The 19617-nt window shown below is 42.9% G+C and overlaps 2 protein-coding genes across 3 annotated transcripts in view; one reads left to right on the forward strand and one right to left on the reverse strand.

Moving 5' to 3' along the window:
• Window positions 1–8214, reverse strand: part of MROH8 (maestro heat like repeat family member 8) — a 43133-nt gene extending 34919 nt beyond the window's left edge. Inside the window, exons 1-3 of the mRNA XM_037044024.1 lie at window positions 7858–8214; window positions 5193–5314; window positions 3033–3172 (exon numbers count right to left, since the gene is read on the reverse strand). Coding sequence (XP_036899919.1) covers window positions 3033–3172; window positions 5193–5314; window positions 7858–8144 — 549 coding nt within the window. The 5' untranslated portion in view covers window positions 8145–8214. The remainder of the gene's footprint in view (window positions 1–3032; window positions 3173–5192; window positions 5315–7857) is intronic.
• The window catches only part of RPN2 (ribophorin II), a 52879-nt gene continuing 41183 nt past the window's right edge, over window positions 7922–19617 (forward strand). For both annotated transcript variants that reach the window (XM_037044022.1, XM_037044023.1), the window contains exons 1-2: window positions 7922–8004; window positions 11549–11742. In XM_037044022.1, the coding sequence (XP_036899917.1) occupies window positions 7992–8004; window positions 11549–11742 (207 nt within the window). In that variant the 5' untranslated portion in view covers window positions 7922–7991. The remainder of the gene's footprint in view (window positions 8005–11548; window positions 11743–19617) is intronic.

Below are 19617 nucleotides of genomic sequence, written 5' to 3' on the forward strand. Positions count from 1 at the left end.
GTTCCTCTAATTTGTGACTATAATCAACCAGTTCTGTGAGCATCCTGATAAACAGTGTCTTGAACTGTGCGTCTGAGAGGCTGGCAATCTCTTGGTCGCTTAGTTATTGGCTCTGGGACTTTGAGTTCTTCTTGCGCCATCTTTTGGGCTGTTTGTGCCTGTTACGTATCAGGATCATAGCCCTAGGTGTTCACCAGAGCAGGGCAACTCAGTGGCTGGGTTGTGATGCTGTATGGGGGGGGGCGGAGTCAACGAGGAGCAATGGCGTCCCATCTGCCGCCTCCTGCCGCGGCCCCCACAGGTGCGGCAGCTGCTACCATCACTGGGCCCACTCGTTTTGTCCCACTGCACGCGAGTGTGCCACCACCATCAGCTCTCGCCCCCTGGGGCCTGTGTGGTCCATCTCACTGTTTTGAGAATGTGTGACCATGGTCAGTCTGCCCCACACCCTGACTGGGTCCGGGCCAGTTGCGCACCTAGGTCGGGGGATCTGTCCTGCCCGACCCTGCTCCACTGCTGGCTCCACCTCTCTTACCGTCCTGGTTGAACGGTTAGGGTTAGTTGTTGTCGGACTTCCGTATAATTCAATTTTCTGTTCTTTGGCTGTGTCTTTGTTCTCCATACCTTTGTTGTATTCAAACTTGGTTGTAGGAGAAGGCACAGTGTTTCCACCTATGCTTCCATCTTGGCAGAAGTATCCAAAATGCAAGTTCTGCCCTGGCTGGTGTAGCTCAGTGGATTGAACGTGGGCCTGCGAACCACACGATCACGGTTCGATTCCCAGTCAGGGCACATGCCTGGGTTGCAGGCCAGTTCCAAGCAGGGGACTCACAAGAGGCAACCATACATTGATATTTCTCTCCCTCTCTCCTTCCCCCTTCCTCTCTAAAGATAAATAAATAAAATATTTAAAAAAGAAAACAAAATGAAAGTTCTGATTTAAGGAATTAAATCCCTTTTTTATTATTCTCTTTTGCTAAATATAAAAGCACTATCTAATTGTCATTGAAACTTGGAAAAAAAGTACATATAAAGAAGAAAATAAAAGACCAATAACTCCACCATCTTGGGAAAATTTCTGCCCTCTCCTGCCCCGCCCCTCTATAGATGGTATAAAACTGGTACAAGCTCTCTGGAAAACAAGTAGCAATACACAGCAAGAGACTGACTTGGTGGCCTCATTTTCTCTTACCAGGACATATAACAGTGCAACACTAGGTTTCTCTGCTCTAGTTCTGCCTCTCTCCAGTACAGTCCCTACGCTAATACCAAACTGATCTTTGTAAAAATGCATATTTGACCAAGTTACTCCTATCAAAAAATCTTCCAATAGCACCCATGGAGGTCAAGGCCCTTCCCAATGTGACCCCAGCTAACCTCCTCAAATTCATCTCTCACCTTGTCTGGCAGCATTTTGTGTTTTAGCCAAATTAACTTTTAAGCTGCCCTTTCTCGCTTCTGGGCCTTTGCACCTTCTGAATTCTCTCATACTCTGGTTTCTCTTCAGATCGTATAAATCTTTCGCCTTTTACTGAATTCTCTCCATTTCTTCTTTTTGTTTACTGACTAAAATCTATAAGACTTGGACCATGCATTTTCTCCCACAGTAGGGTCAGGTACTCTTCCTAAGTGTATCCATAAACTACATGTGTGAACTGTTATCACGGCATTTGTCCTACTCTGACAAAATCACCTTCTTAATTCATCTGTTCCCCTGACGGGCTGTAGACCCCAGTTAAGGCAGAAAATGGACTGCTCCCCCAACCCCCCAGTTCACTGCAGCAATCCAAGCCCATAATTAATTACAAAGGATCCTTTATGACATGAAGTATAAAGAACAGTCTGAGTCAAAGTGAAGACCTACATTCTGGCTTTAAGTCTTTTTAAAAAAATATTATTGGTATGATACACAGAGAAACTGTAATGCTTGTTGAATTTTCACAAACCAGAAACACTCGTGTGTATGCATATATCCGAAGGAAACGAAATCTGGACCTCAAAGAGGTATCTGTACACCCATGTTCATCGCAGTGTTATTCACAATAGCCAAAATATAGAAACCTAAGTGTCTGCTGACAAATGACAAATGCCTCTGACACTGCGATTTAAGTGTGCTGGGCTTGAGTTCATTCAGTACTCTCTGCTCCTTTCTCCCCCAAGGTTGTTAAAGTCATCATTTCCTGCTTATGGAACACTCACTCCAATTCTAACTTCTATTTTCTCCTATTCACTCCTCAGATCTGAGCTCAAGGGTTACTGCCTCAGAAACGCCTTCCTTTACCTTTAAGTTAAGATATAGTCTTTTGTTATGTACTCTCATAGAATGAATGAGGGAATGAATGCTTCACCTAAACAATGGGATACTGTATTAAGTAGGATAATACAGATTTTAGTTATTGACTTAGTAATTTTTTCTCCCACCACTTCTGATGTTTGTTTTTCTATAATTACATTCATTGGGCCCTGGCTGGTGTGGCTCAGTGGATTGAGTGCCAGCCTGTGAACCCAAGGGTTGCTGGTTCAGGGGACATGCCCGGGTTGTGGAATGGTCCCCAGTGTGGGGTGTGAGGTGGCAGCCACACACCGATGTTTCTCTTCCTCTCTTTCTCCCCACCTTCCCCTCTTTCTGAAAGTAAGTAAACAAAATCTTTTAAAAAATTACATTCATTGGTGTGCACAAAAAAATGTCTGAAAATATATATACCAAAATATTAACAGTAGTCATCTCAGGAAAGTGAAATTAAGAAAGATTAACTTTTAATTTTTATTATAGTTTTCTTTGTTTTTATAGGAATTTAATAATTGTTATGAATATTAGTATAATTAATATAAATGTATATGAATTATGCATTTATATAATTATAAATGTACATATATTTATATTCATTTATAAAATAATTTACAAATGTATACAAATATATATTATAAATATAAACAAAAGTATAAATATAGCTTATGAATTATTTGTGTAAAAAGAAATAACAAATGTCTAAAATAAAGTTGGGTAACTTGTAGAGATTGCTTGTGCATACCTTTAGCTCACCATGAGAAAACTCCTGGACGGAACTGACCAACTTCTCAATGGTGTCCTCACTGAAGGGGTCCTCGTGGGACGGGTGTCTGGACCTATCTGTGAGGGATTCCAGCGGGAGGAGGCTAGAGATGCCTGAGCCTAATACCAAAAGAAAAACATCAAATGATGCCTCCATACTATGAAAAGTTATACAGTTTTGTGGGGAGAACCACTGGGTTTCAGGACAGACAGGTCCTGTTCTCACCTTTACTACCTGCTCTGCCCAGGCCCTTCCCCTTTATGAGTCTCGGTTTTCTCGATCACAAATTCAATGTTCTCTAAGGGCTTCCAAAGCAACAGAAACCTTTCGGAGTGGACCGTGCCAGAGTGGCTAAGGGCACAAACTTTCCATCTCAGTTTCAGATGAGCTGGAATCCTGGCTCCCTCACCTATTAGTTCTATGACCTTCATCGAGTTAATTTGCCTGTTTGGAACCTTAGTGTCCCCACCTGTAAAACAGGATTATTGTGAGGAATAAGTGAGGAAATACAAGACTTATCCCACCCAGTATGTGGCCCACAGTAAGCACTTAAACGGTATATATTATTCGAAATCAAAAGTGTATGGCTTGGTGATGACGAGAGCTTCAACTATTGTAGCAACCCCTTGCTGATCTCCTCCCACTTGCCCAGGTCAAGAGCTTCAGGTATTTCCTTCCTGACCTGGGATGGACTTTGATGAAGAGCACGGGCTCCGGAGTCGGGAATCTTTGTTCTGCTTTTCTTCTAGCATTCTGACCCCGTGGGGCCTTACTTTCCCTGGGCCTATTTCTTCATTTCCAAAATGGGGATGATAATAGAACCGACTACCTCATTTGGTTGATACAGAACTAGCATCAAAGAGGTGCTGGCAAATATTAGTCCTCTGCTCACCGAGGAGCTGACAACAATTACGTGGCGTCACTTTCCTCTTCATGTAGCTTTACATCCTTACTTCCCCTGCTTTCCAATACCGAATCCCTACTCCTATTGGGCAAATCAGTTTACTATTTCCCTTTTAACACACCTGTCCTCTGAGGGTTTCTACCATGGTTTTCACAGATTCTTCTGCAAATTCCTCCCACTGCCTGCCACATTCTTGGCATCCAGTAAAAGCCATGTTCTAGTTCACCTCTTATCTTTGCACAGGATTTCCTCCTGCTGGCATGACTCCCCCACTTACCCTTACCTCTCGCTGCACATGGAACTCTTGTTCTTCAGGACTCAGCTCCAGGATGCTTTTCCTGAATCCCCTCTTTGCCCATTTTGGCTAAGTATCCTTCTAGCTGCTAATGAAGCTCTCAATATTTGCCCCCTTCCCCCTACCTCCATCCCCAGTCACACATATTAGACTAAGTTCCAATCATTGGTTTATCTATGAGTATATTGTGTCTGTTCTGTTCACTGCTATATTATCAGCAGCTAGATCAGTGTTTAGAGCATAGTGTTTAGAGCACACTATTTAGAGCTTCAATAAATATTTGTTGGATGAATGTACAAATGATTATAGTTCATCAAACACACCAGTCTTTCCTGTCTCATGCACATGCTGTTCCACCTACTCAGAATGCTCTTCCCTCTACTTCTCACATGGGTTGTTCTCAGACAGGTGTTCTCTGACAAATAGGGTTTAAATTAGGTTCCCGTCCCTTTTTTTTGGTCTTAGCCCCTTGTTTAATTCTTTCACACTGTTTACTACAACTTACAATTACTTTACTTACTTTATCTTACTTATTTTGGTCCTCCACAGTATGATGTACATTTGTGAGAGTAGAGGCTGTGTTGATCTTGTTCACTGTTGTATACCCAGCAATTGGTACTTAATAGATATTTGTAGAATAAATGAAATAGTTACTCTGTAGCTCAATCCAGAGTGAGCTGGCTTTCACACCTGCCTTTCCCTTCTCAGAATCCTTCTAGCACTTATACGCTGTGCAAGTTGGCAGGGTTATTTATCTCAGGACTAAGTTTAGTTTCCTGTATGGCTAGAATAATATGTTTTATTTTTCTGCCAACCAGATTCCAAGGTCTTAAAGTCAGGGACCAAATTCATTGTCAAAGTCTAGTCAAGGGCTGGTCATCCAGCCATGTGACTTGAAAAAAGATGCCCCTCCCCTTTTCCCTACCTTTCCCCTGTTCACCTGTAAATTCATGGCTACCTGGGCTCTTTTCGATATCCTCTAAGTTGCTCTGCTCCAAATCCACATTTTCTGAATCACTGTCAGAAGCATAAGGGATCACTACTTCTTCCCAACTACAGATCCTAGGAACAAAAAGGGGATTAGAAAAATTAGTTTTTCAGGACTGCTTCTGTCTCATCACTCAAGTAAAAGCTCAAATGTCACTTTTTCAGAGGCATTTATTGATCACCAATCTAGGTTGAACAGCCTCCCCCCACCCCAGCCCTACAGTGACTTTCTTGTTTTTTTTTCATAGCATTTAATCATTACCTACAATTATCGAGTTAATTCGTGTTGTTTATTGACTGTTTCCCATTAGACTATTAGCTCCATGAGGGAAGAAATCTTGTCTACATGGTCAAAGTTGCATCCTCAGCACTAAGTGTACTGTCAGCTTCACAGGGAGTGAATGGATAGGTAAGAAATACTACGCCACTGTTAAAAAGAGACTGAGGTAGAAGACCCCCTGCACTTCCCTCAATCCCGCTTATCCTTTCTTTTTTCTTCTATAGCACATGACACCTTCTAATATATTATTCACTTATTTATGATATTGTTTTTGGGTAATAATATTTGTTCAAGTTTTTGTGCCATTCACAATATAAAGTCTACGAACATGACACATTTTTAAGTTTAATCTCTATTAACATCTTATCCACCATTAGGTTTAGACAATAACAAAGCTAGAAACTGTCAACCTAAAAATAAAATGGCCTTTCAAAGTGAGAGGCAAACAAGTATTTATTTGAGATCAGTAAGAATAGCTACTTGGGAATCAATTCAGATGGAAGCTGAAATCATGTTGCAATTAGGAGACAAAGGCAATGAGTATTTATGAGAAAGGGAAGGGGAACAATTAATAGAAGAAAAGCATTTCTATTAGTAAAGATAATATAGCGAGGTTAATTCTAAACAATGTTTTTCATTTTCAGTCAAGTAGTCATCAGGTATAAAACTGCCTTTTTTTGTTATCTTTGCAAAGCTTTGTGCAGTAGCAGTATCGTGGCCCATGAGGTTTATCCAGGCGCGTTATTGCTAATCATTATCTTTGCAAACAGTTCTTTGGGGAATCAAGGTGTTTAGGCCCAGCGCAAAGGTTACTTTGCTCTGTTTTCACGTTCCAAAGGTTTGAGACACAAGACAGCAAACCAGTTCCTCTGGTGTAGCCGTACCAGCTCCTTTGAAAGTGGCTTTTTTCCCCCTAGTTAAATTGATAAGGAAATGATGAGTTTGGTTTTCTTTTCGAAATTTTTAATTTATTGACTTTAAGGAGAGGGGGAGGGAGTAAAGGAGGGAGGGGTGAGAGAGCGAGAGAGACATTGCTTTGCTGTTCCATTTACACACTCATTGGTTATTTCTTGCTTGTGCCCTGACAGGGGATCGAACCCACAACCCTGGCACGTGTGGATGACATTCTAACCACCTGAGCTACCCAGCCGGGGCTGAGTTTGGTTTTCAATATACTTTTTTTCATTGTAAGTTTGTATGATTTAATTTTTATAAATAGCTGCTTTTAACATCCAATTTGCAAATTCCTGAACATTTAACCATTGGCTTAAACAAACGTATGAGACAGCTCTGGCACACTACTGGTTGACTTACTACTGAATTGAAAGAGTTTTTTTTTTATATATTCTAGATCAGTAATGTTCAAAGGTACTTTCTGTGGTAGTGAAAAATGTTCTATAATTCTGCACTGTCTATAACGATATCCACTAGCTACACGTGGCCACTTCAAAATGTGTCTGGTACAAACTGAATTGTTATTTTTAGTGAATTTAAATGTTTACATATAGCCAATATCTACCATACTGAACAGGCCACCAGATATAGCAAGAACTGACTCTCCTGATGTGGGATAATCATATCTGGGATACTAATAGTGATAATAAGAATTACCATATTGTGCATGCTTCATACGTTCATAATAGTCAAAAGTACAGATTACAGAGTCAAACCGAGTTGAAACTTTCAGTCTCCTTCTCTATAAAATGGAATAACTGTGTACCTCACAGAATGGCGATAAGGAGTAAAACAGTGTACGTAGAGCCCTTAGCACCCTGTTGGGCTACCCTGTCAACGCTCAATAAGTGGAGTTCGTTATCATTTAGCTCTTAGATAGGTCACTTCCATATTTGAACCTGTTATTTCAAAACCTTGTCAACTTTAGCTAATATGTTGTTCAAAGGGTTATGAGGAGTCAGAGCCAACACAAATGCTTTGCAAATCAGATAAAAAGTCACTCGTAGGTCAGTTATTAATAACCAAAACAATCTTTGAAGGACACTGCCACAATTTTCCAAAGGGAAAAAAACCCAGCCTCGACTACCGACCGACCTGACCCTTCGCAGTTCTTTGAAATTGGCCCGCTGCACTCCCGACTGAGTGACAGGCGACCGACCAACCAGAAGAGGCCCCGTCTCGAGCCCGCCCTGAAGCCTCGTCCAATAGCGTCGCGGTAGCTCCCGGAATAGGACCGTTGTGAGGCGGCCGGTTCCAAGTGGGCACCGGCGCGGGGGTAGGCGGCCCTGTTTGCTTTGACTGCAGGGCCCTTTGCGCGCCAGGACTGGAATTCCAGCCCTGGCTACTGGAAGCGGCTCGGCCCAGCGGAAGGGCGAGGACTGACCTGTGCTTAGAGTCCATCTCAGCACGCGGAGCTTGCCGCAAGTCCCCGGCGTCCCCTCCGGCGCGCTCCTGAAGCCACTTTCCCGAGCGGAAGTCAGCCTGCGTTTCGGGCCCTTTGGGGACCTGCTCGGAGGAATGGCGCTGCCGGGTAAGGTGTTGCGCATGGCTGGACGGCGGAGCCCCGCGGACGGCACGCCTCTGCGAGTGGGCCGGCGCCCATGGGAGGCTAGTGTTCGCCGCTCGGGAGCTGCTTCCGCGGGGTCCCCTTCCTCTGCGGGACAGGGGCATGGGCTCCCGCACTCCTGGGGTTGAACGTCTAACGGAGGGTCTGAGCGGGTGGGACTGCCTGGCACCTGAGGAAGGGCGGGGGGCTGGGTGCGGTGCCGAGCTACGGGAACCCCCGAGGACCAGCCTGGGAACTGCGGCCGTGGTTAAACCTAGGTCTGGCTTCACTCATTCATTCCACTCGCGCGGGCTCCCGGGCCGGGAGGCCTAAGGGTGGTGAGCTTTCGGCCAAATTATCCGTTGGGCTATTGGCTTCTTTTTTAGTGAAATGAGGTAAACAAACAAACCAAAACAGCTCTTTGGGAGTTTAGGGAATAAATAATGAAGTTAGGTTCTGTGGGTGCAAACGAGTAGTCCGCCACGTATTCATTATGTGACCCCACCGCAAGTTACTTAGCCCCTCTGCACCTCAGTTTCTCGTCTATAAAACACATTAGTCACATTGCCTCGTAAATTGCTCTGTCGTTCAATGAGATAATCTTCATGAATAGTTTAGAGCTGTACGGGTCCCTGAGTTAGCACTCAGGAAAGTTACTTGCATTGCTAGTTAACAAGTGGTCACTGCAGGATAGAATCTCACGTGTCTCATGTGTTCTATTGTTATTTCCACTTGACAGGCAGGAGGGAAGAGGGAATCCTGAGAAAGGAAGTAACTTGCCTAGGGAACAATGCATGTCAGTGGTTTCGCGCTCCATTATTTAAGATTAGGGTCATAGAGGTTAAAAACAAACTGATTTCAAACTGCTTGCAGTTTGACTCTCAGCTAGTTATGTGTCTTAGGGCAGGTAACTACTTCTGAGTCTCAGTATCTTGGTTTGTAAACTTCGTTCACTTGGGTGTCGAGGATTTAATGATTAAATGCATGCAAAGTACTTAGCTTTGTAGGGGCATACCCGACCTGTAGTAAGTGTGCAAATTTTAGCCAAGAAAGTTATTGTTATCATTACTGGGAGGTGGGAAGATGAGGATTCTGACACAGATGCTATGTTAGGGTAATATACAGTCTAGCTAGGAAAACGCCAGATAGATCATAGTCATTCACTAGATCTTAATATATTGAATACATACATGTACACAGGGTACTGGGGATTCATTCAGCGTTAGTATCTTGACTCCTCATTTACTCATATTTCTCTAACCATTAACAGTTCTGGCTTTAACTATAAATTAGTTAAAGTAGCCAGACTTCTCACCACCTCTATGCTATCACTCTGGCTTGGACCACTGTCATCTTTTACTTGGATTATGGCAATAGTCTCCTAATTGGTGTCCCTCTTTAGGTCCTTGATCCTCTATAGTCTCAACACAGTACTGTCTATTGTCAACACAGTGACCCTGTTAAAATGTAAGTCCTCTACTCAAGACTTTCTAGTGGCTCCCTTCTTCTTCAGCAAAAGCCTGCGTTGTTCCTTCAGTGACTTACAGAGCCCTCCGGATTTGGCCTCTGATACCTCTGTCACCTTGTCCTTACTTCCCACCCGTTGCTTACTCCTCTTTAGCCATGCTGTTCTCCTTGCTTATGTTAAAATAGATAAATAAAACTTACACTCCCAATTTAGGGTCGTTGAACTTGCTTTTCTTCTTGTGCTTATTTCCCTCCAAGTGTCTATGATTTACTCCTTCTTTTCCTTTGAGTCTCCCACAATATTTTTATTTCTTATTTGGCCTACCGTGTTTAAATCGAGGCTCTTCTCAGGAATCCCTTTTGTGCTCTGTTTTTCTCCATGGCATGTTTCACCTTCTAAAGTGATGAATAGCGCATCTTAATTATTTTGCATGACATTTTTCTGCACTATGATGTAAGCTCCATGAGGTTAGAAGTTTTTCTTTGTTCTGTTTCCTGTTGTATCTTTGACACCATAACAGTGCTTGGTGCATATTAGGTATTCAGTAAATGTTAGATGAATGAATATTCCACATGTAGATGACTCTAGGTTTTCTTAAAAACAGTTTTTCCATTCTTTAGATTATTTAATACATACAAGGACTTAAATAGAAGTAACCTTCATGCCCTGAGGTAGGCATCCCTTCTATATCATTCTCCAAAGAAATGGAGTGTGAACACTATAGTTAGACCTGGACTTGAGTCCAAGATTGGCTGTGTGTGAACTACTCTGGTCCTTAGTTTTCTTGTAGTCACATTTTGTATAATGGATGTAATGATTCCTTTCTTAGTCACATTTGTAAAATGTGATATAAGATGATAAAATGTGAAAAAAAATCTTAGTCACATTTTGTAAAATGGATATAATAATTCCTTTCTTAAGGGGTTCTAGTTCAGACTAAGGTTGCCACTCTAGACAAAGGATTTAGAACCATTAATGAGAGCTTTGACTGATGACTGTTAATTGGAGGGCAGACAGTTTACGACATAGCCTGTTCAGAAGTGTTTGCACGTGTTGTAATGAAAAGTAGACTATTACTCCTATAACTTTTTCCTGTTCCCTGGGCATAATAGGTGAGGATTAATTTTATTTCTATTCCTTAGTGCTAGGCAGTGTGTAAGACTTGGAAATATTGGAATGAACAAGAGAAACAGTCTTTCTTAATGGGGCTTAGAGTGTAGAAGAAGCATCAGACATTACAGTATTAAAGTTGTGAGAAATGTCTGATAGTACAGGTTGTTAGTGGATGTGGCAACAATAACACTTTAGCTAACGTTTTGATAGCCCTTAGTAAATGTCAGCCACTGTTCTGAGACCTTTGTGTATTAACTCAGTTAGTGCTCTTAACCCTGAGAGGCAGGTACTATTATCAACCCCTTTTTACACTTAGGGAAACTGAAGCATTAGCTGACCGCATTGTAATCGCCATAGTCACATTACTACTAATTGGATTTAAACTTGGCTCCAGAGGCCATGTTCTTCACCACTTCATAGTACTGGCTTGGGACCTCATCCAGCAGAGGTCTATTGGGGGGTTTACTAAGGAAGAGATACTTGAACTAGAATCTGAAAGTAAAAATTAAGCAAAGTTTGAATAGGGAAAAAGCATGAAAAAGTACTGGGTAGGAAAGAACATAGGTCCTTAGAGGAACAGAGGGGAGGCCGGAGAGCCACAGATGGGGGGAAGAGTGAGGGAAGAGATCTGGTTGAGAAGCCAACAAGGCCACGCTGAGGTTTCAGGGTTGGGTCTGTCCTGGGAGGCATAGGAGTTGCTAATGGACTGGAAACAGGAATGGCGTGATGAGTCCTGTGCTTTAGGCACACAGAGGCTGCTGGGAGGACTGGCCTTCACATAGTCAAAAACCGTGCCCACTGCTCCCCCAAGGCTTCTCTCTGGTTTCAGCCGCCCAGTTCCCTTTCTCACATGATCTGGTTCCTAGGCCTTGGTGGGCATCGTCGTTGGAACTCTGTATAGAACTTCGGGATAGTGTCAGGTGTGTTTAATGGTCGTTTTCTCCCAAGGTTCAGGCACTGTCCTCCTGCTGTCCCTGACAATCATAGCCAGTGCCCTGGCTCTGACGCCCACTCACTACCTCACCAAGCATGATGTGGAGAGGCTGAAAGCTTCACTGGACCGCCCTTTCACAAGTTTAGAATCTGCTTTCTACTCCATCGTGGGGCTCAACAGCCTCGGTGCCCGGGTGCCAGATGTAAAGGTAAGCTTTTGTCTTGTGGCCTCTTCCCTTTGCTGTGTTCCTTTTGTGTTCTTCATAACTACCTTTTGCTCTCCTGAGGATAACCAAGGTTAATTCAATATAATAAATACATAATCTGACAGATTATTTTAGTGCCTAATGTATGTTTAGGAGCTTGTCAAGGTGTTTCAGCAGAATGTAAAGAAGAACAAGTCGTAGATTCTCTAGAAACTTTTACTGCAGCTCTGAGTGGGACTCTACAATACCACACACACTTGTTTGGTGCCCTGTGTGTGTAGCTAATAAGTAACGAAGGATTTCAAGGTGGGGAGCTTTCAGATTCATTAAACAGTCACTGTTTCTGCATCAGGCAGGGCTGGTGTGGACCTTTGATGAAGAAAAGACATCATGGTTAAAACCTTTCCTGGATTAGAAATAGTCTTAAGTGAATTTACATTTTATTCATTATAGTACAGTGGATACCTAGGGTAAGAAATCAGGGACAGGCCTCCCATATATAAGCCTTGGGTATGTATTTTCTATGGCTGCATAACAAATTCCCATACACTTAGCAATTTAACACAACGCTCATTTATCGCAGGCTTGTGTACGCATAGAGCAAACTTGGCTGGACTCTGCTTAGTGTCTCAGTCAAAGTGCAGGCGTTGGTCAGGCGAGGCTCTTACTTGGCGCCTCTGGGGAAGATTTTGCTTCTGGTTCCTTCAGGTTGTTGGCAGGATCCACTGCCTTGTGGTTGTAGGTCTGAGGTCCCCATGCTCGTGCTGGCTTTCGGCTAAGGACTGCTCTCTGCTTCGCAGTGTCACCCCCATGTCTTCTTACCTGAGTCCCTCCCCATCCAAATCAGTAACGGCGTGCTGAGCCCTTCTCGCTCTTCAGATCTCTGTAACGCCTCTCCTGCCACCAGCCAGAGAGACTTTCTCCTATTAAAGGGTGTAGCTGTTTTGGTCAGGACTGCCTGGATAATCTCTGAATTTTAAGGTCAGCTGACTTGGGACTTCAGTTACACCTGCAGAACCCCTTCATAGCAGTACTAGATGAGTGTCTAAATGAGTAAGCCAGGGGTGGAGATCTAAAGATGACATCTTTCGAATTCTGCCCATCCTTTCTTGTATTAGCACAGAAATGACCCCCAATCTCAGTGGCTTATGGCAGAAGTTTATTTTTGCTCCTACCGTATGGCCATCGTGAGTCAGCTGGTGCCTTGTGCCATGTGGCTTCGGTCCGAGGTTTAGCCCGCTGGAGCCTGTGCAGAGAGCACGTGAGGGCATGGCTCTTACAACGTCTGCTCCAGAGGGAGAGGTGTGGAACTTCTTTTATCTTTCTCACTTTGTTACCTAAAGCAAGTGACATGGCCGTACCTGGGTTGACAGATCAGGGAGGTACACTTCAGAGGGGGAATGTATTTTGTGAATGGTAACTCCTGAGCCCCTTTGTCTCACGGCCGTCCTGTGACTCCTCCTGGCTCTGGTTCACCCTTCGCTTTCTTCAAGAAGGAAAGAGCCAGTGGTTCTTTCTCTGAGGAGAGTGCTGAGCGCCCTGGTCCACTCGATTGCCAGGTTAGCCCACTTCAGTGTGAAGTCCTCCTTCATGGAGCGTTGTGTGTCGAGTGCCTCTGCTAGGCCCTGGGCACGCAGTGATGAACCAGTCGTGATCCCTGCCTTCAGAGAGCCTGCAGTGCAGTGGGAGTAAAAGAACAGCAGCGCCGGTGTTTCAGCCTTTCTTTGTGGAAGTTTTCAAACATTCACAAAGTGATGAGGACGTAAAATGAACCATGTGCAAGTTCGAGCATTTATTCACATTTTGCCGTTTATATTATTACATTTACTCTACCTTTGCCTTTTTGTTTTATTTTTTTTGCTGGCATGTTTAAAGCAAATATCAAGCATACTATTTAACTTGTTTCTCTAATGGGAACTACTTTAATGTAATTACAGCCTTTTTGATTTTATCTAGCAAGATTAATAATAATTCATGTAGTTTAATTCCTAGTTTACGTTCAGTTATCTAGAGTATTCTCAAAGTTTTGTTAGTTGGTTAGTTGGTTTGAATCAAGGTTTAAATAAGGTTCAAACGTTGCATTTGTTGATACCTCTCAAAACTCTTTTCATCTATGACACCGTTCCCCAACCATACCTTTCATTTGTGGAATAAGCCAGGTCACTTGTCCCAGGGAATTTTCTCCATTGTGCCTTTGATTGTGTCCTGATGCTGTTTTTGAACATAGCTCCCTATCTCTTGTATTCCTGTAAACTGATAGGTAACTTTTGAGGCTTAATTATATTCAGGGTCAGTTTTCTTGGCAGAAATATTTCACAGGTTTGGTATACACTTCATATCAAAAATAGCACATAGTATCTAGTGTTTCACCTGTGAGCTTTGATAAAGTTGGATCAGTAGACTTAGTGTTGTCAGACTAGTCTCTCTCTTGTAAATGGTGTATAAGGGGGCTTTTCTTTTTAGTTCAGTCTGGCAAGTTCTATTTTTTAATTGAGTTTAGTTTATTTATATTTAATGTAACTATACTTTTGGGTTTAAACCTACCATCTTGTTATTTGGCTTCTATTTGTTTATTCATTTTTTTCCTCCTCTTTAGATTCTTTTTTAATATTTCATTTTATCTCTTCTGTTGGCTTTTTAGTTCTACTTATTTAAAAAATAAATTTCACTGTAGAGACTGTAACGTGCACTTCAGTGTGTCACAGTATACTGTGAATTAGCTTGCCGCGTCCTGAATGAGAGAACCTTACAGCAGTGTGTTTGTTAAAACTCCCATCATTGCGCCATCGCTGTCACAAGGGTGCTGCCTCTGCTGCCTGTCGCCTGATGTCTCATCTTCATGTATTTTGTTTAGTTTTATGGTTTTTTATGGCAGGAGGGTGAATTCAGGACCTTCAATAGTATCATGGCCAGAACTGGTGGTCCCATTTGATGTTTCAGCTCATTGCAGTTGTTAATTCTTTTTGATGCTCAAAATGTCCCATTTTTGCTAGTGGGCCAAAAGGTCTGTATGTGTGTGTGTGTTTTCTTTGTTTTTATGTGAATCAGTCATTGCTGTTATTTATTCAGTGCCTTGTTATGTGCCAGGTACACTGGATATTATCTTGCATTAATTGTTTTAATTCTATATGGTTAGAAATATCCTGTAATAGAGGTGGAAATGGAAGCTCAGAAAAGTTAAGTAAATTGCCCCATGTCTGCTAGGTGTCATTTGAATACCGTGTATGGCAAAGGAGTTGACACAATGTGGCCTCCAAGGTCAAATCCAGGTTGAAGTCTATTTTTTTTAATGAAGTTTTATTAGAACACAGCCACAGCCATATTTCTCTGGCTGCTTTGCACTTCAGCAGTATGATAGAGTAGTAACTAAAGAGACTGTTTGATCCCAAAAGCCTAAAATATTTGCTCTTTGGCCCTTTATAGAAAGCTTTCTAATCCTGCTCTATGGGGTCCGTGCACGCTCATATTTCTTCCTGCCAGCTATCTCTTGTTCCTCCTGCCCAGTGTTCCCCGCCTCTGCATGACTGTATTAAGGGAACATTTTTGTCTCATGGTCACACTCTTGTAAACTCTGAACATACCTCCTAATAAAATTAGCTTGGCTCAGAAGCAAACATGCAGGCTTCAGAGTCACCCAAGTATTTAACTGGTGCCACTCGTCTGTAAAATAAGAGTTACAGCTTCCTCATGGGATCCTTATAAAGTGAAATCATATTATGTTTAGTAAGTCATTAGCCCACAAAAGCTCCTTCAAGTGGTAGCTATAGTATTACTAATATTAAATTTTTTTTACTTCCCTTCCTAATTTATTTAGGTGCGTTCAGACAGTGTCTGGCACAGGTACTGTACTGCACCGAAGGCCTCCAGTGCCTGCACACGGCCTGGGGAGTGGAGAGATCAAACTGGGGGGCAGTGGAGTAGTCTTGACTAGTAGGGGTTTTGTTTAGATTTTTTTAAGATTTTACTTAATTTCATTCTTCTAATTGCTTATGAAATGTGCTCTGGTGATTATGCCGTGTGTGTCTTACAAGCAGTGGAAGGAAGAGAGTTGTATGGAAGTTTCAGAGCTGTTGAACTTCCTTATCGATGTGCACGCTGAATATGTGCATTGACAGAGTCTCCATCGCTGCCCCTTCCCCGGCGTGGGTGTGTCCTGGTTCACTCGTTGCTTTCAGCCGTGGAGAGAACTCCTGCAGCACTGCTAGAGGCACTGAGTTGGTTGCTCTCACAGATGGGTTTGCAGGGGAGATTTTGGTTATTTTGTTGCAAGAAATTTCAGCAGCAAAACTGGGAGGAATGGGGTTTAATAAGATTAAGAATATGGGAATAGCAAGCAGCTCTGAGAACAGCAGAGTGTGGAATGAGAGTTGATTTTAGAGGGAATGACAAATTGTGACCCTTGGAGTCAAATCCAGCTTGAAGCTTAGAGAGTGAAGAGTTACGAAGAGTGAACATTTTTCATTTTGATAGTCAGCTACTGCGTATGTGTATTTAAAAAAAAATAAGCACACTTTGCCTATGGCTCAGTGGGTTGGGCATTGTCCCACAAACGGAAAGGTTGCTGGTTTGGTTCCTAGTCAGGGCACGTGCCTTGGTTGTAGGCCAGGTCAACTGTTGGGGGCAAGGGAAAAGCAACCAGTGTTTCTGTCACACAGTGATGTTTCTCTCCCTCTCTTCCCCTCTCTTTAAGAATAAATAAATGAAATCTTTTTAAAAAGCATACAAGAAGGGTGATTTTTGTAGGTGTTATTGATTAGCTTTTTATAAGACTTAAAAATAACGGGAATTTTCTATTCATCTTAGTGAAAATATTAAGTAAATGGGAGGATGTATACTATGACAAAATCGTGATGGTAGTATTTATGTGAGTGAAAGAAATGAGGAAACACTAGACAGTGTTCACAGGTTGTCAGTCAACCCAGCACTACTTTCCCTTTCTATAAACTGAGGCTAGAATAGTACCTCCCTAATAGGGTTGTTGTGATGATTAAATGAGATAATAAGTGTCTGGCACACGCTGAGTGCATATACGGGTAAGTATATCTGTTTCCCGTTCAACAAGTGCTGAGGGCTTGTTGAGGGCCAGGCATTCCTTTGGTTGCTAGGATAGGAAATCACACATTTTTCAGGCATTAATCATTTATGGAGCATCTGAATGTGCCAGGCATTGTGCTGAGGGCAGAGAAGACAGTAGAGCTCGTCATCTAGTGAGCGACAGGTACCGATGTGGGGAGACCAGGTGTGACTACAAAGACACATGTAACGTGTGGAAAGTACCGTGGGAGTCTGGCAGTGGGAGCTGCTCACTTGCCCTGCTTGCTGAGATAACTTACTGTAAGCTGAGCCTTGTATAGGGCAAGTTGCCATCTGTGCTGGCTGCTGAGCAGTTTATTTTGTGAGTTTCTGCTATGTTTCTGCTGTGTCCTAGGCCTGGTGCTAGGTACTGGATTCAGTGTTGAACAAAAAACAGAACCTCTGCTCTCTTAGAATATACACTTGAATAGTGAAGGTGGGTATTAGTCATGTAATCAGATATATACGTGAGTATTCCTAACACTATTTGGTGAGTTTTATGAAGGTGAGATAACTGGTGTTACTATAAATAGGGGACTTCTATAGGGGACTTTGACCTGGTCAGGGAATGCTTTCCCAAGGAAATCTTGAACTTAAATCTCCTTCTGTGTCTACCTAAATTACAGCTTCTTGAGATCAGAAACTTGGTTCATTTAATTTGCTGTGGATCTCCAGCATCTAGAATAGTACCTGGCATGTGGTGGCCACTCAGTAGCTATTTGTTAAATAAAGGAAGGTATGGTTGATCTGAAATCTAAAGGAAAGTAGAGGTTAACTGGGATACAGGAGGAAGGGAGTTCATGCAGAGGGAATAGCATGTGCAGAGGCCCTGTGCAGGTAGGGAGCAGGTTACATCTGAGAGACTGAAAGGAGGCCGTGTTGAACAGAGCGGGGGAGCGGAGCAAAGCTGTAGAGGAATGCTGGGGCTAAGTCTCAGTGTCTTGGTGGCCATAGGAAAGATTTTGCTTTAAGCAGCAAGTATCGGGATCGTTTTCATTTCGAAAAGATCTGTCTTCTGCTTTGTGGAAGAGACTATGGTGGGGGATACAGTGCAAGATTGAGTGCAGAACGGGTGCAAAGGATAGCACCCTGATTTCTGAGTTGTGCTTCATGAGTGGATGGGTAAACCATTCCATAAGATAGGAACACAGGAAGAGAATTAGGTTTGTGCAGGAAAGATCGTGAATTCGGTCTTCAACGTGTTGAGCTGGAAATGCCTTGGAGTCATGTAGGTGGACATGGAGCAAAGTCTGGTCTGGGGGTACAAATCTGAGAAGTACATGCAGTGAGGTTTTGGAGGAAGCCATGAGCATTAATGAGATTGCCTGGTGGGGAGAGCAGATGGATGAGAAGTGCGCCTGAGAGTTCAAACTGAGGAGCTGCCAGAGAAGTAGGACAGAGACAGGAGGATGGGAAGGAATCCCAGAAGTGAAGGGGAAGCAGATGTTTGAGAAGGAGAAAGTGATCGGTCTGTCCAGTGTGCAGGGAATGAGCACTGGAAACTGTCCTTTGGCTTTTACAGTTTGGCAGTCACTTGTGGCACAATGGGGCAGAAACCTTGTTGGAGGGAATGGGAGTGAGGAAATGAAGACAAGCATAGGCAGCTCTCCGGAGAAGTTTGGCTCTGTGAGAAAAGAGAAGGTATAAGTCCTGGCTGGTGTAGCTCAGTGGATTGAGCGTGGGCCTGTGAACCAGACAATCGCGGTTCAATTCCCAGTCAGGGCACATTCGTGGGTTGCAGGCCAGTTCCCAGCAGGGGACCCACGAGAGGCAACCACACATTGATATTTCTCTCCTTCCCTTTCCCTCTAAAGATAAATGAATAAAATCTTTAAAAAATTGTTTTAGAAAGATAATAATAGGATCTAATGCAGAGATCCTTTTATTAAACGAGAAATGCACATAATGCACTTAGAACAGTGCTCAACACATTTTACATGCTCAAGAACTGGTGAGCAGTGACCATAATTGTTTCAGGCCTCAGTGCTGTCGTGTCACTGTTGAACACCAGGTGGCAGTAAAGCACAGGTCTTAAGCTTTCCCACAATTCTACCCAAAGGACTCCTTAAATGGATTTTCCTTTTCAGATCCCTAGTGCTTTGTGAAGTATTTGTTTCTTTCCTTTCTCTCTTTGGTTTCTTTCAAACTTCTGGTTGAAACTCATTTGTTTTGAGATTCTTATTTAACTTTTATTCATAAAATTTTTTAAAGCTTTTTTTGTTGTCGTTAAAGTAGGACACCCAGTAAAATACCAGGTAATGCAGAACAGCTATTAGTGAAAAGCAGCAATCCATCGTGTGGCTCACCTTGCCTTACTCCCTATCCTACTCCCCGGAAACACCCACTTTTAACTATTTTTATTATTTAATTTTGAATGGCTGAATTTATGTTGCCTCTACAAAAATATTAACGATGTAACTATTAGAGAAGATTGCTTGGAGTTTGATGTAGTAGAAGTAGAATGGATTTTATTATATGTTTACTCTGTGCCAGGCAGTGCGATGGGGGTTCATCGGGTTTCTGCTCTCAGGTAACTTAGTCACGGGCGGAGGTCGTTGGTACAGTACGGTGAGTGCTGTGGGGGAGCACTTAGGGAGGGCAGCTGGCCTGTCCAGGGGTGAATGTCAGCGAAGGCTTTCTAGAATCACTGGAAGAGATGACGATAAGACTGGATTTGGCAGACAGATAGGACAGGAGAGAGGTGCTCCTGGCAGCGGGAGTAGCAGAATCAGAAGCATAATGGTGAGAGCGTGGTGTGTCTGAGGAGCTGCAGTGGGCTGGGGGTAAGATTTGGGAGTTGGAGTG

Source organism: Sturnira hondurensis, unplaced genomic scaffold (genome assembly GCF_014824575.4).
Source record: "Sturnira hondurensis isolate 20B ecotype Veracruz unplaced genomic scaffold, ASM1482457v3 Scaffold0004136, whole genome shotgun sequence".
NCBI classification, from domain to species: domain Eukaryota; kingdom Metazoa; phylum Chordata; class Mammalia; order Chiroptera; family Phyllostomidae; genus Sturnira; species Sturnira hondurensis.